This window comes from Humulus lupulus, chromosome 4, assembly GCF_963169125.1.
Source record: "Humulus lupulus chromosome 4, drHumLupu1.1, whole genome shotgun sequence".
NCBI classification, from domain to species: Eukaryota; Viridiplantae; Streptophyta; class Magnoliopsida; order Rosales; family Cannabaceae; genus Humulus; species Humulus lupulus.
Window position 1 is genome coordinate 213,604,627 of NC_084796.1, and position 16,963 is coordinate 213,621,589.

Below are 16,963 nucleotides of genomic sequence, written 5' to 3' on the forward strand. Positions count from 1 at the left end.
TTTGGGATTGCAGAGTTTTCCCTAGTCACCGGACTGAATTTTGGGAACACCCCGTCCCCAGACGAGTTAAGAGAGCATCTTTCAAGTGATCGGATCATCCAGTAATACTTTAATGGTTATTCGAAGGTTAGTTTTGGTCAGTTGGAAGATGCTTTAAAGGCCTCGACAAACTCATAAGATGCATTTAAGCTGGGTTTGTGTTATTTGATAGAGGGGGTACTGAATGCCCCAGAGAAGACAACGACGAAATGAGGTAATTCCCTGGAGATGGTTGAGGATCTTGACTACTTTTTCAAGTATATGTGGGGGAAGTTGTCCTTCAAGAAGGTTATTAGAGGAGTTCACAAGGACATGCAGAAGCAATTGATCCATTACGAGGAGAAGAAGAAAGATGGTTCAAGAAAAAAATAGAAGGATTCGAAGTATAGTTTCTATGGCTATGCCCTCGCACTTCTGTACTGGGCTTTTGAGGTCATGTCAGCTATTGGGAGTAAGTTCAGTGAGAATAGTGGGAACCAGATTCCCAGGATGATTAGCTGGGCTACGAAGACTGATATCACTCTTTCGACAGCTGAGTAGGTTCCTATATTCGCCAAGTATCGAGTAAGTTCCACTTTATCTTGTGAAATGTCACAAATTAATTGATTAACGATTTATTTTATTAATGTTTTTCTGACACATGTTATTCGACCATGAAGTTAGTGGTATTTTCCATGCTGAAGCGACGTCCTAGTGAGGTAGTCTACTACAATAGCCTCCCAGACGTTGATTTCAGGTTATTCCCTTAATTGGAATCAACTGTAGTGGAGGCTGGGACTGTAGCGAAGGAAGTAGTGCCTTAGAAGGAGGCAAAGAAGCTGGCAGAGGTTGCAAAGGAAGCTTCCATTTTTTACGAGGATGTCTTGAGGGTTGAGGAGAGTGCTTCACAGGCCTGTGCACCTTCCTCTAGTCAGGTTGCCCATCCTGATTATGAGCAGTTAATGTAGATGCTTGGGAGGGTTGAGGAGGGCCAGGCAACCTTACTTCAGAATCATACTACGATCATGGCTCAATTGGCACAGTTGATTTCAATGCTCTCAGGTCCATCAACCCACTTAAAATTAGATACAGAGTTTGATATCTTGACTGAGGACTACGAGCCTGGTGATCCACCTCCACTCCATAGGCCTAGACATCTCTAGTCATCAATGACGCCGACAATCCCAGTGTACGAGTACTACAGCCTGAGGAGGCAGTTGGCCTTGAAGTTGTTAGGAAGAAACGCAGGCCCAAGCGCTTTGATGACTTCACCAACTCAACGAAGAGGATGAGAGTAGATAAACAAGGGCTAGTTACTGAACCTTTGAGGAAGTGTGACCTGCACCAGGAGAAAAGCTTCCATAAGTGTATCATTGAGAAGATCGATAGCAAGATAGATCAGAATGTCCATACTGAGACGCACAGTGTGGCATGGTTCTTGCAGTTGCACAAAATCCAGACTTGGCTTTGGGACTCAATATGTAAATTACATTTATGTTTTCAATTCAATCTTAAAATATATTCATGGTACTAACGAATTTTTATGTTTTTTCAGCATATTGATGCCGCTCTGTGCATGCTACGCCGCCGACACCACTTTTATCATGCTGCATTTCGGCAAGATGCTGCCATCATGAACACCACTTTACCCCAAGTGTGCCTCATTCATTGCAATCATTTCAGAGAGACTAAAACTAAGTATACATGAGACGATGATGTGCTGAAAATGCTGAAGGGCGATGATAATCAATTCCTCGTATCCTGGCAAAATGTGAGTGAAGTATATTTTTCCTTGCACACGAGAAAGCCACACATTGGATCGCCATTTAAGTCTCCATTCCAACATGGTGCATCAACATTTATGATTCCAACCATAGCGTGCTTAGTCCAACTCTGTTGGGGGAAGTGATCAAGCCTTGGTGCTTATTGTTGCCTTCGTTGTTGTGGTGTTCTGGCATGTTTGACGACCATGACGACCTCCAGACATATCCTAAGCAGAAAGCAAAGCCTTTTTTGTATTGTCATATTTCTCCTGAAGAGTGTCCTCAGACTAAGACAAGGTATTCCCCTATTTAATTAGTGTTTTTTGAAATCTGAATATTAAATTTTTTTTATCTTGTATTGATACAAAATCGATTACATGCAGTGGGGATTGTGGTCTGTTTTCCATCAAACATATCAAGCATTTAGTTTCTAGGCTACCACTCGATACTGTTATCGATGAGAACATCCAGCATTTTAGGACCAAGTGGTGTGTCGACCTATTCTATCAGAATTAGTCACCGTGATGCTCTTTATATTCTCTTGATACACCTCTTGTATAGTATAGTATATAGTTAGTTTTATATATTACTTTTTATCAAACATTATTTTTTGAAAAATTTATTAGATAAAAAACTACTAAATTCACATAATAGTCTGCCTCGAAAAAACTCGATGGGTCAAATGAACTGCCTCGATAAGCCTCGATAGGTAAAAAATAATACTAACCAAATCTACCTCGATAGACATCGATAGGACTCGATTGGCCTCAATAGGTAAAACAATGCTTAAACAAATCTGCCTCGATAGGGTCATAATAATACATAATGATATCTACCTCGATAGGCCTCGATAGGGTCATAATAATACATAATGAATTATGCCTCGATAGGACTCGATTTTCCTCGATACGGTCGTAATAATAGATAACGATTTATGATGGGGTCATAATAATACATAACGATATCTGTCTCGATAGACCTCGATAGGACTCGATTTGCCTCGATGGGTCCAGATGAAGGCCTATCAAGGCAGAGTCACTACTGTGTCGAGGCCTATCGAGGCAGACAGGAAATTTTTTGTGAAGAACTATTTATTTAGATCAAAACCAACAAAGTATTAGGAGAGGTACCTGAATATAATAAATGCAGTAAAATCAATTGAATAATTACAAAATAAAATTTTTTAAAGCCTAGCCTTACATGACTTCCTAATGTGCCCACTACCACATATGCTACACTTACGTGGCTTGACGATCTTATCCCCGCGTGAAGCATAGTGGTTTGTCTTTTGCCTACCCAGTTTCTACTTCCTAGGCCTTCCTACAGGGGTTTTCTCAATGAGGACGCTAACAACCATATCTTTGTTGTGATCAGGGATTATCCATTCATCCTCGTTCCCAATAGGGTAAATAGTTTCCTTATAAGTGTCCATCAATGCCTCGATTCTATAGTAAGGGGAACACAATGAGTAAATTCTTATGCTTATTTTTCTGGCTGCTGCAAAAACATGTACACAGGGTATCCCAGTGGGTTGGAACATGCAACAAGAGCATGATTTTGTGGCCAAGTTCACCTCACCATCACCATTACCATTTACCACAAGAGATTCATGATGACCAAGGACTTGGACATCCAGGAAAATTGCTTTCTCACCTATTTGCTTCACATCCTTTTCCATCTCAGGTGATAACATAGTTGTTGCTTTTGCAGCTCTTTCACATCTATTGACAAACCAAGATTGAAGAGTGAATCTTATGAATTCAAGAAAAGTGGCAATTGGAAAGCTCCTTGCCTTCTTGGTTTTATTGTTAAAGCTTTCTGCGTAGTTACTCGTCATCATATTGTATCAGTTTCCAAGAAAATAAGCGCTACTCCACCTTTCAAAACCAATTCCCTCAAGATATTGAGCAATGGGCGGATCAATTACCTTAATCTTGTCAAAGAACTTATGAAATTCCATTCTTCGAAACGCGTACGTTGTGCACCCCATGATGTCTTGACAATGGTCAGTTTTGAATTTTGCCGCCACATTCATACAGATGTGGTGGTAACATGCACTGTGATAGGCATCTAGGAACACAAGCTCCAAAGCATGATTAATTCTTTTATGCATTTCCAATACAAAAGCTAGGTTCTCAACGTCCCCTATGGCTTCCTTCAATTTTCTCATGAAATAATTCCAAGAGTTATGGTTCTCACTGTCCACCAATGCAAACGCAATTGGAAACAACTGGTTGTTTGCATCCAATGCAACAGCACAAAACATATGGCCACCGTACTCATTCTTCAAGAATGTGTCGTCCACACAAATGACAGGACGACAGTACTGGGATCCACGCCTAGAAACACCGAGGGAAAAGAAACAATACAATAAACGACCATCTTCTGCTACAAAATCAATAATTGTACCTGGGTTCTTATGCTCCAACTGACACAGGTATCCAGGTAACTTGGAGTATGATTCCTCAAGAGTCCCCCTGACATACATAAGAGCCTTTTCTCTGCATCTCCACGCCTTCTCATAGCTCATTTTGACCCCAAAATGGTGCTTCATGTCCTCCCTTATGTTGTTTTCCATGTACCGAGTACCATCGGTAGAAAATTTCCTCTTCATTAGGTGGACAACAACCCACGGTGATGCTTGACGGTAGTCCTTATCTCGAATTTCTTGTGAGCAAGTGTGTACTTTGTTGTATACAGTAATCTCGAACATTTCATATTGCATTTTTTTTCTTACCCCTCAATATCCAACCACAATCAGGATCCTTGTAGGTAATGTACCACACATCAGTCCCAGATTTCTTCACCATAAACTCAAAATTATTCTTCATCACAAATATGGATGCTTTGGTTTTCAATTCAAGCTTGTTCTGAAAGAACTTGCCAAGGTGCAATTCTCCTTAAGCTTTGCCAGTTGAGGAATGATGTTGATGTGAGGCCTCTATATTCTCTTTGGTGAACATGGGAGCACTCCATGTTCTACAATCTTCACCTAAGTCCAATGGAGAACTCCATCTAAAACTATCATCAGTTCTACTTGGACCTAGACGACTACTGCTAGTCCCAGGTGTTTGCAGATCTTCTATTTTGCGCTCCTCAACTACCATAACATCTAAACTCTATGTTGGAAAATCTACCCTAATATCTGGTCCACCAAGATTTGTTGCATCAGTAACAAGATCGTCGTTGACATAAGGATTATAGCCATAGGGATCGTACTCTGCTGTGTCATGCAAATATGGCGGATCTCTAACAGGGATATCATCATGGATATAATGTCTGGATTTGTCTCGGGAACAAATGTCCCAACCTCACTTTGAGCTCCTTTGAAACCATGACATGGGTGAGAAATGTTCTCTTCAAATCGAACTTCTTTATTAATGCTGGGAGAGGCCGATGCATTTCATATACCTCCCTTCTTAATCAATGTCACACATAGAGGAATCACCTTCTCTACAGATTTCGATGCTAACTCAATGAATGCACGCACATGCCTATCATTTTTTATAACGATAGGTTTGACAGATTGTGATAGGCATGTGTACGGGACCTCAATTTTTAATTCATGCACACATTTATCCACTTCAAGCTCATCGTACAGATTGCCAAGCATTTGCTCATACGTCACACCCTTCTCCAAAGGCAAAACTTGATTTTCAGTATCCCTGAAAATCCAATCCCTATTCTCCAATTCCCAAACACCATTTACTGCAACAAATATAGAAACAATCGAATCTGTATAAAAAAAACAAAAAAATAGGTCAAAAATTAAAACTATAACATAAAACAACAAAAAATTGATTTATATCGAGGTCAACCTATCGAGGTCAAACTATCGAGGTCTATCGAGTACAATCGAGGTCTATCGAGTACAATCGAGGTACATCGAGGAAGACTGCCCAGAAAATTTCTTATGAACCCATCGAGGCCCATTGAGTTCCATCGAGGCATATACTACATACATTAAGTTCTATGCCTCTGTCGAGGTCCATCAAGGACCATCGAGTCTCATCGAGGTACCCATTTTCCCTAAAAGTGTGAGGTTTTTATTGAGGTCCATCAAGTACCATTGAGTCTCACTGAGGTAGTCATTTTTCCAAAATGTGTGAGGGTTTTATCAAGGTCCATTGAGGACCATCGAGTCTCATCGAGGCATATCGAGGTATAAAAATAATATAAACATATGAGGGTTTTATCGAAGTCCATCGAGACTTATCGAGGCAGACAAAAAAATCCAGAAAAAAAAACCAAGAAAGAAACGAAAATCCATTCTGACGGTGAAAAATTACAATAAAACATGAAGGCATATGCATATCTATTGGAAATAGCAAAAGCAATGTTAATAAACAAGTTTCATCACTACATATAACAAATATATACTTACCCATACGATTTTTATCCAAAATCCAAAATGAAGTTCTTGCCTTGAAAGGATTCACAACTTGCCCCTGAAATTCAAGCTCAAAAATTTGTATAGATTAAGCTGCCTTGTTTTTTTTTTTTTTTTTTTTTTTTGTATGAGAGCTTGAGAGATAGAGAGGAAAAACGTGAGAGATAGAGAGGGGGAAGACAATTAGAGAAAAAGATAGAGAAATTTATGATAGGAGCATTTTAGGAATCCAATAAATACTAGAATAAAAATGTGAATTTTTTTAGCTTGGTATGATTTTATTATATGGTCCGTTTAATGCATCTCAAGTCAAATTTCCCATATAGAAACAAATTCAATAGGGGATATACGTACATCAGTTTACTCCTTTTCTTTCTCAAATTTTTATAGCAAATAAAGTGTTATAATAATGGCAAAACAACCTGTCCGTTTTTGCTCTCTACATTCTTAACTTAGTCTCCTTTTCCTATCAAAAGATTTTGAATCCATGAAATTTATAGGGTTTTCCACACTATTTTTATCATGTTTCCCCATATATATATATATATATATATATATCCCCCGAATCAATTATATAATCTCCTTCATCAATTACATGTATACAATTCATATAATCCAGGAAGTACCATAATTCTTTCTCTAATCTAGCCACTATATATACATTAATACATGAAGAATTATCAAAGCAAACCCATATTTTTTCTGCTCTTTGTGATTTTCTCATTCTCATTTATCAGATCAGTCGCAGCTCAACATCATGACGATGTCGGTACGTATATAAATATATATATATATATATATATATATGTATATGCTCCCGTTTGATATAATTGTTGGATTATTTTTTATACATGTTTAGTTGAAATCAATTAATATATAAATAATGCAGACAATGAGAGGGAGTTCGATTATACAAGAGACAGTGTAAAGGGGCCAAATAGATGGGGAGAGCGTAAGAGAGAATGGTCTGCCTGTAAAGGATTAAATCAATCTCCCATTGATTTATCTAATCAAATGGTCAAAATTGTTCCACAGCCGGGAAAAGTGATGTTCATAGAAAATTACAAGCCTTCTAATGCCACCCTAAAAAATAGAGGTCATGATATTTCGGTTAGTACTACTATTAATATTAAAATCATATATATAAGAAGCCTTCTAACTTTATATATAAGATTATTTTTTCTTTAAAAAAAAAATGCATTTCCTTTTGTTCTACTTCGTTTGTTTTTTCGTTTTTTTTTTTAATTATTAGAGATTAGCTAAGAATTTAAAATTTTGGTTTATATGGTACTATACATTGTACGTAGCTCCAATGGGACATAGGTAAAGCAGGATCAATCAATATTGATGGCATAGAGTATTTCCTCCATCAATGTCATTGGCACACACCTTCCGAGCACACCATTGATGGCAGAAGGTCTTCTCTCTCTTTCTATTATATATTTTGATTTCAGCAAAAGCTTTGAATTTACTACGGATATGAATAAAATATGCTGCGGAGTAGGGTCTCTGTGGGTACCCGCCACTAATTGGACCGGAGCAGGCGACATGACCCTGTAATTTTATTTTAATTTATTTCTTAATATAAATATTATTAAAAATATATAATATAATAATTTATGTATAAAATATATTTTCTAATAGTATAATTTTATTTTATTTAATTTTTTCATATCATTTTACTTTAAAAAGTGTTTATTTTTTAATTTATTTTATCAATTTTAGAAAAATCCGCGTACGTCCTATCTCATGACATTACTATTTACATCTATTCGTTACATGTTTTCATATCCATACTATACTTGAAAGTCTAATTTAGAAAATAATATTTTAACAATCAGGGTAGAGTAAGGTAGGGTTGGGTACGTATGGCAGCCAAATAATTTTTTTTTTGATAAATTGATATTCCTGAAATGTGTTTGATTATTGAATAATTTTGCTTTTATTATGTATAACAAAAGCCAATATTATGTGATTGAATAGGTATGAGATGGAGATACATATGGTTCACATGAGCCAAGATAACAAACTTGCCGTGATTGCTGTTCTCTTCAATATTGGTACCCCTGATCCTTTCCTATCAAAGGTAATTAACATTTTTTAATTACAATTACTATTTGACTAATCGGTCATATATTGACATAATAATGTATAATCAAGCTAAATAATTTGGATTATTGTGATCAGTTGATGAGCGATATAACATCAATTGCTGATAGCAAGCTTGAAAAGCATTTGGGTGTATTTGATCCATCAGAGATCAAGCTTGGGCACAAGAAGTATTATAGATACATAGGCTCTCTAACTATACCTCCTTGTACCGAAGGTGTTATTTGGATCATGGGCAGAAAGGTAATTCTTATTATTCAATGTACTTGTCTCAATTATACTATATTCATTATTAAATGCTTTGCTCATCTTTGATTTTATTAAGGAAAAGTTTTCTAAGAAATTAGAAGAGAAAAAAAGGCAGAAAAATATTTTTCTAAAATTTTATAAGAGATTTTTTTTAAAATATTAATATATTTTCTTTACTTGAACATATTTATAATTGTTCTAAATATTATAAAAGCATACTACGTTTAAGTTTTTTTTTTTTTTATAAAAGAGAATTCTCAATTATGTTTGAACTCAAACATGATGAGAAAATGTGAAATATTTTTTAGTTCATTTGTTTCCTTAATTGTTCTAATAATTTTAAATTTATAATCTTTCAAATTCTTAGTTAAATAACCTTAATTATTATTTAATCACGGCTATTAAAATAGATCTATATATATATATATATAAATAAATATAAGGACGTGTATAAGGATAAGATGTAATACTTGTTGGAATATTACAAATGAGATACAAAGATTATAAGTAAAGAACCAAAATTACACAAAAGATGACAAGAGATTTACAAACAAAAAACACAGAGTTACAAGTAAATAACTCAAACAATGAACTTAGAAAACAAAGCTTAAACAAGTTTCTTAGAACGTTGTCCAAAAACAAATTATATATTTCTACCCCTCACTATAACTTTTGGGTATTTCTTAAGGAAATGCTATTTGGGATTTATCAAGCCTTACCACATTCTTAGTCTAGGGCTCAAAGGCAAAGAATGTAAAGTGTGGTTCTCATCCAAAGTTCCATATAATCACTATTTATAGGTGTTTACTCAACCTTTTGAATTTGAAATAATCAAATAACTCCTAATATTATAACTTAAATTACATTGATATGACATGATATTAACACACAGGTTACAATCTTCAGAATTCAAATTCAAAGATATTGTCTTTATGTAACTCCCATATATATCTTACACAATGAATTATGTAACTCCTATATTTTACACAAGTCTCTACAAAAGTGATTTTGTAACTATATCCAACTTGAACTGCAATCTTATTGTTTTATTTATTTATTTTTGAGAAAATCTAATTGTTTTATTTAATCAACATATAATATAATATAAGTGAGTTTTTTTTTCTCAAAATTATATTTTTACAAGGATAAATGAATGAATAACAAATAATCATTTAAAATTAATTGTTATAATGACATTTTTTAACTTAATTATATATGATATTATTATTTTATTTTTTATCCAAATAATAAACTTACTATCAGATTCTAGTCAGAAATGATATTATTATTACATCCAGTTTATTTTTTTTTTCAATCCTTAATTTTAAACATTTCAGTTAAGGACGGTTTCAGCGGATCAAGTACATCAACTTCGACTGGCTGTTCAAGATGTAAGCATATTAATATTTGACCACAGTTTTGTGCATTAACATAGATATACATAGTATATCAAGTATTTAATTACATCATGCATTATATTGTATGTATAAATATGGAAGATTTTATTTATTTGCTTTAATAAAAAGCAATTAATTAAGTGCATATTTTACTTTTTGCAGTATGCAGAAAAGAACTCAAGGCCTACTCAATTACTCAATAGACGAGAAATTCAGTTGATCTACGGGTAGACCCACAAAACACAAATTAATTAATTAATTAAAATTAATATGATATTCTCGTTGAGTTTGTCAGCGTATTTCTTGTAATATTTGATTTCTTATAATAACACATCATGTAACAATTTCTTCTCATTCATATTGATTATTTTCTTTTTCCCTGACAATTTGACTTTTGGATTGACAGCTTTAGAATGTTACAAAAATAAGAAAAATCTGTAAAACAAAATTAATACAATAAAATAATTGCACAAATATAAATTATTGGGAAATGAAGTGGCCAAAAATTGCACCAGCCCAAATTAATCATGTCATCAGCCCATAACCCATTAAACATTAAAAGGTCTGTCAAGTCCATTCAGTAAAAAGCAACTTGGAACAGCTAGGCCACATGTCAAGAATAACATCACTACAACAAATGCAGGTAGTTGCGGCGAGGTCATTAGCAGCGGGCTCAATCCGCCGCCATTGTAGAGGTTATTAGCGGCGGACTAGGCTATTCCGCCGCTAATGATATTTAATAAAAGTAAAATATAAATATGGATATTTATATTTTATTAGCAGTGGATATACGATTGTTAGCGGCGGACAGTCCGCCGCCAATACCCATAATAAAAAGCCCGGGAATTTTTCATTTATTATTAGCGGCGGGTAATTACTATTATTAGCCGCGGACTACCCGCCGCTAATAATATTAGCCGCGGGTATTTACTATTATTAGTCGCGGACGGCCCGCCGCTATTATTATTAGCGGCGGGTAATTACTGTTATTAGCCGCGGACTACCCGCCGCTAATAATAATATTAGCCGCGGGGACTAATAATAGCGGCGGGCCCCGCCGCTAATGCTCTTGAGCAGTTTAAATTTTCCATGCATCCCTTCTTCTTCCTCGCGTCTCTCCTCCTTTCTTCAACCGTTCTCTCTTCTTCATCTCCAACGTTTCTTCACAGTTGCAGAGAAAAACATCCGAGACAAGTAAGTTTCTTGATAAAACTTAAACCATTTTCTTCTTCGTTGAGTTCTTCAATATGATTATGAGTCTTACATCTTCTCTTAATCATTCTTAGTCTCATTGTCTCTGTTCTTGCTTTCTCTGTCAAATATGTCCAGGTTCAGGGCTCTCTGCTCGCACTGCAATCTGATTCTCTCTGGTTTAGCTGCTTTCTACAAAGGTAAGCAAGCAAACTCCATTTTCATATTCTAATTCTCAGATTAATTTGTTAATTTATATTTTAAATCTTTGAGATTATTATTTGAACAGATTCTTTTATTATTATTATTATTATTATTATTATTATTATTATTTGTAAAAAATGCTAATATTGATTGATATTATTAATAATGATTGCTTTTGCCATGGAAAATGTGTTGATATTTGCCTACTTTTTACGTTCATATTTCTTGTTCCACGTATTAGTGTTAGATTTTTTATTTGGTGCTGCTTAGATTTTTTTTAAAATTTTGCTCATATATGTTAGTGAGACAGCTATTATCTCTTGCACTATATTTACAAAAAGAAGACAGGAAAAAAAAAAGTTTTTGGATTGAGATTGTGTGTGTTGTTTAAGGTCAGGGGGATTGAAATTGTGGGTGGACCGGGGGCATGGGTTTGGGGTTGTGATGTCAGGAGGTTTCGAGGTTGGGGTTGTGGCTGAGTGATGAGGTTGGTAGGGTATTAGATTATTATCTGTAAATTTTGTGTATAAGGTTTTAAATATTGTATTGTGGAAATATTAATTATATTTCATAAAAGTATAAAAAATTAAGAATAAATAATTATATATATAATAAATTATTTGTTGATTAATTTTTAATAATTTAATGAATTAAATAATAAAAGTTTGATATAATATTATCTAAATAAATAATTTAATTTAATTTGTTTATTGAATAATATTGTTAAATATAAATTACATGAATATAGAAATTGATAATAATATTTAATAAAAGTATAAAAAAAAATTAAGAATAAATAATTATATAAATAATAATTTAATTTTTTATTAATTTTTCATAATTTAATTTATTAAATTATAAAAGTTTGATATATTATTATTTAATTAAATAATTTAATTTAATTTTTTTATTGAATAATATTGTTTAATATAAATTACATTAATATAAAAATTGATAATTATATTTAATAAAATTATAAAAAATTATGAATAAATAATAATTTATTTTTAATTATTTTTTATTAATTTAATTAATTAAATAATATCTAATTAAATTATATAATTTAATTTGTTTATTGAATAACATTATCCAATATTAAATAGTTATAAATTACATGAATATAGAAATTGATAATTATATTTAATAAAAGTATAAAAAATTATGAATAAATAATTATATAAATAATAACTTATTTTTTGATTAATTTTTAATAATTTAATGAATTAAATAATAAAAGTTTGATATAATATTATCTAAATAAATAATTTAATTTAATTTGTTTATTGAATAATATTATCTAATATTAAATAGTTATAAATTACATGTATATAGAAATTGATAATAATATTTAATAAAAGTAGAAAAAATTAAGAATAAATAATTATTTAAATAATAATTTAATTTTTGATTAATTTTTAATAATTTAATGAATTAAATAATAAATGTTTGATATAATATTATCTAAATAAATAACTTAATTTAATATGTTTAATTTAATTTCTACTCATGTCAAGTTTTTATTTCATATATTTGTTGGTAGCTTTCATTTATATCAGCAATAATAAATTTCTTTATATTTTTTTATGTAACTTATCCATATCATATTTTATACTTTCATAAACTTAATTCCTAGAATTTAGTTACTCAATGTAATTGATTTTATTATTTTAATTTAAATCAAACAAGTGCATGCATTTTAAGCACTTGCAAAAGTTAGATTAATAAATTGACTAAAATAAATATACTTGTGTATGTCATTGTTGTAAGTGGTATAGAAACACTTGTTTTATACTAGCTACTTTTGTGCTCTCTCCTTTAATCATCTTCAATGGTGAATAATGGTGTATTTTATACTAGCTACTTAGTTTTATATTATTTTGGTTTGAATTTTTTTCGAGTATCTTTTGGTATTAATTTTTTTTTTATCAGGACAGCGACACACCCACGACCCCGACACACACACGACCTTGGCACACCCTCAACAGGTGTGGATATATTTTTTGTAATTAATATCTTTTGTATTTTTTGAATAATTTATTTTGTATTTGTTTAGTGTATAATATTTGAGTTTTGAGTTCTTTAGTTAGTATCCTTGGTATGTAAATCTTGACATATATTGTTAAGATATATGTGTTTGTTCTTACTTTATTTTTTAATCTTGGTATGTAAATAATTATAGGACTGTTTTGGTTTAAAATAAAATTTAAGTGATAATTTAAATTAATTTATAAAATATAATAATAGATGATTTATTATTAAGTAAAATATAGTGTTTTTGTTAATATTGAATAAAGAAGATTTAAACTTGATCAATCAGATTATTAGCACCCATATTTTGATTTAAATCCCCAGATCGTACTACGAGGCGAAAAAGAGATTGAAAAAATTAGGGTTGGGATACGAGTCCATTCATGTGTGTCAGTATGATTGCTGCTTATTTTACAATGAGCATGCATCTAAAGAGACATGTCCAGTATGCGGAAGTAGTAGATGGATTATTTCCGAAATGACGAAAGGAAAAAAAGTGCCACACAAGGTGATGCGTTACTTTTCGTTGACCCTTCGGTTGAAAAGATTATACAGTTCAAGGATTACAGCAAAACACATGATATGGCATCACGCCGGGAAATCAAAAGATGAAGGGGTGATGCGACACCCGGTGGACGGCTCTGCGTGGAAGGACTTTGATGCCAAGCATCCTGATTTTTCAAGGGATCCCAGAAATGTTCGTCTGGGCTTAGCTGCTGATGGATTTAATCCATTTGGCAACATGAATCTTGCATACAGTATGTGGCCTGTGGTGTTGGCAAACTATAATCTGCCACCTTGGTTGTGCATGAAAGACAATTATTTCATGTTGACTCTCCTTATTCCTGGGCCAAAATCACCCGGTAAGGACATGGATGTATTTCTGAGACCATTGGTGGATGAGTTGAAGGATCTGTGGGTTAATGGAGTTGATACAAGAGATAGTACGACCAACAGGATGTTCAAGATGCGGGCAGCCCTTTTGTGGACAGTGAACGATTTTCCAGCTCGCAGTAGTTTGTGTGGATGGAGTGGTCAGGGATACAAAGCTTGTCCTACGTGTAATGAGGACACAACTTCCATCCGAGTGATCGGTAAGACTTCTTACGTTGGTCACAGAAGATTCTTGCCATGTACTCATCGAATGAGAAGAGACAAAGAGTTCGATGGAGAAGTTGAGAGAAGACGTCCTCCGAGACGGTTTACTTGTGAGGATATACTAGAACAAGTTAATGCTCTTGCAGCGCAAGTTCCAGGAAAACATGTCCAGTTTGGGGGTGTGAAACGTAAAAGAGGAGTAGATGAAGGTAATTGGAGGAAAAAAAGTATTTTTTACGAGCTTGAGTATTGGTGTACAAACAAATTAAAACACAATATAGATGTCATGCATGTTGAGAAGAATGTGTGTGATAGTCTCCTTGGCACCATCTTAGACAGTGATAAATCTAAGGACACCACTAATGCCAGACATGATTTGAAAAAGATGGGTGTGAGAGAATCATTGTGGATTTATGAAGATGAGAATGGGAAGCTGATGAAGCCGCACGCTCCTTATGTGCCACAGCCACAGCCTCGAGATCTGTTTGGGGACCTCACGCTCGGACGATCATCACAACCACCATATATTCCTTCACCGCCACCGCCGCCACAGCCACCGCCATCGTCACAGCCATCGTCCTCACAGCCAGACCAAAATGTTGAAGATGAGGACAATTTCAATATTAATCTTAATGATTTTCTTTAGTTACTAGTTTATATATTTGGACTGAATTAATACTTTATTTATTTTTAATGACTATAGTGATATTTACTAGGTTGATAAATATTAAAACTATTTATATTAATTTTAATGTTAGTTATGTTTAAATTAATTAAATGTTAATTTTTATTAAATTATATTATAAATTATTTTTAAAAATAATTAAATTTAATAAATATTAATTTATTAATTTATTTAAAATTTAATTTAAAAAAAATTATAAATACAATAATAGCGGCGGACCCCGCGGCTAATACTAATGCCTCGGACATAGTTATTAGCGGCGGGTTCCGCCGCTAATGTCCGCCGCTAATAATTGATTATTAGCGGCGGGTGTGTCAGTCCGTCGCTAATAATCATTATTAGCGACACTTTTTTAGGCGCGGGGTATTAGCGGCGGAGGCCCGCCTCTAAAGTGTATTAGCGGCGGATGTGGCAATTATTAGCGGCGGAGTCCCCCGCCGCTAATAATAGAATTTGTTGTAGTGCATTGAGCTTTAACCATGCCCTGAGCTTAAAAATATTATTCAAACATACTCTCAGAACATGTCAAACACGTGGGAGAAATACTATTAGCTGAAGCAGTCTCTAACTCGCCCAAAAGAATCAATATTCCTCCTAAAAAGGAGGAAAATCACTTCTCACGCCCATCCTTCAGGAGCTAGGCAACTAACCACTCAGGCTTCTATAAATACAAAGGACAAATTTACTAACGGGGTCCTAGGAAGCATTCATTGAAAAGCTCACAATCTCTCTCTAATACTATCAGGCGATCACTTAGATCATCCCCTCGCCGCCACTCTACGGTGGGTTTATTTACTTATTGTTTACTTTCTTTACATTTCTTTATTCTATACTCGAATTGCTTGTTGACTTGACCGTCGAGTCCATTCGGATGGAACCACCCCGGTGTTCCAAGGCTTTTACGGTCCATCTTCCTTTGTTCTACAAATTGTCAGTGCTCGTGATCCATCATTTCTGATCATTGTAGATTTTTCCCTCTACAATTTGGCACCGAACGTGGGGCCCTGACAGGCTGAATCAGAAGCAAGAGATGCACATCCATCACCATGGAAAACATGGAAGAAGGAGAGATCAACATTCAAGCTCAACTAGCTGCCCTGATGGCCCAAATGAAAGATACTAACGAAAGCCTCAGAACGGTGCAGCAAGAGAACATAGCATTTAGGGAGGAGAATGCCTTGTTGAAGTCAAAAATGGAGATGTTGGAATCCGCTCAACGTAGCGCAGCTGACTCCCAGATAAGGTTCTGCACTCCAATTCCACCCATGCAACTCTTTGATGCTACCCTAGGAGTGGCGTCCAACCAAGCCTCAGGCCAGCAATCGACGATCATAGAAGGACCACAAGATCATACAACAGGCCAACAGTCGACCCCAACAAGCCGGCAGATCAATCTCAGGGGGATCAACCCGAACCCATGGACCCCCACCGATAGTCGACAATCCTATGGTGAGCGTTCAAGTGCCACCTGCTCCAACAGGAAACAACTCAGTGTCAAGTGCTCCAAGGGGACCACCCAGGACCTTTGATCCAACCCTTCCAACTACTCTACCATCTGACATTTCTATTGTTCCATCCACAGGACGGAGCACTACGCTAACACCCGAGGAGATGATTGAACAACTAGTGGCAAGGAAGCTTGAAGGCATGGAAGCCATGATCCATATGATCCCAAGGGTCCCAGCACTAATCCGAAAGAGCTTACCCAGTAGCTTTGCGGACTCTCCATTCGTGGATGCCATAGCACTCGTGGAGATGCCAAAAAAGTTCGTCTTCCCAATAATGAAGATGTACGATGGAACGACATATCTGAATGATCACATAGCAAGCT

At 34.4% G+C, this 16,963-nt stretch overlaps 1 protein-coding gene across 1 annotated transcript in view; it reads left to right on the forward strand.

Moving 5' to 3' along the window:
• The window catches only part of LOC133832868 (alpha carbonic anhydrase 7-like), a 28,615-nt gene extending 18,458 nt beyond the window's left edge, over positions 1-10,157 (forward strand). Inside the window, exons 3-10 of the mRNA XM_062263150.1 lie at positions 14-101; positions 6,909-6,940; positions 7,061-7,281; positions 7,479-7,588; positions 8,155-8,257; positions 8,359-8,523; positions 9,867-9,920; positions 10,089-10,157. Coding sequence (XP_062119134.1) covers positions 14-101; positions 6,909-6,940; positions 7,061-7,281; positions 7,479-7,588; positions 8,155-8,257; positions 8,359-8,523; positions 9,867-9,920; positions 10,089-10,157 — 842 coding nt within the window. The remainder of the gene's footprint in view (positions 1-13; positions 102-6,908; positions 6,941-7,060; positions 7,282-7,478; positions 7,589-8,154; positions 8,258-8,358; positions 8,524-9,866; positions 9,921-10,088) is intronic.
• The last annotated feature ends 6,806 nt before the right edge of the window (positions 10,158-16,963 follow it).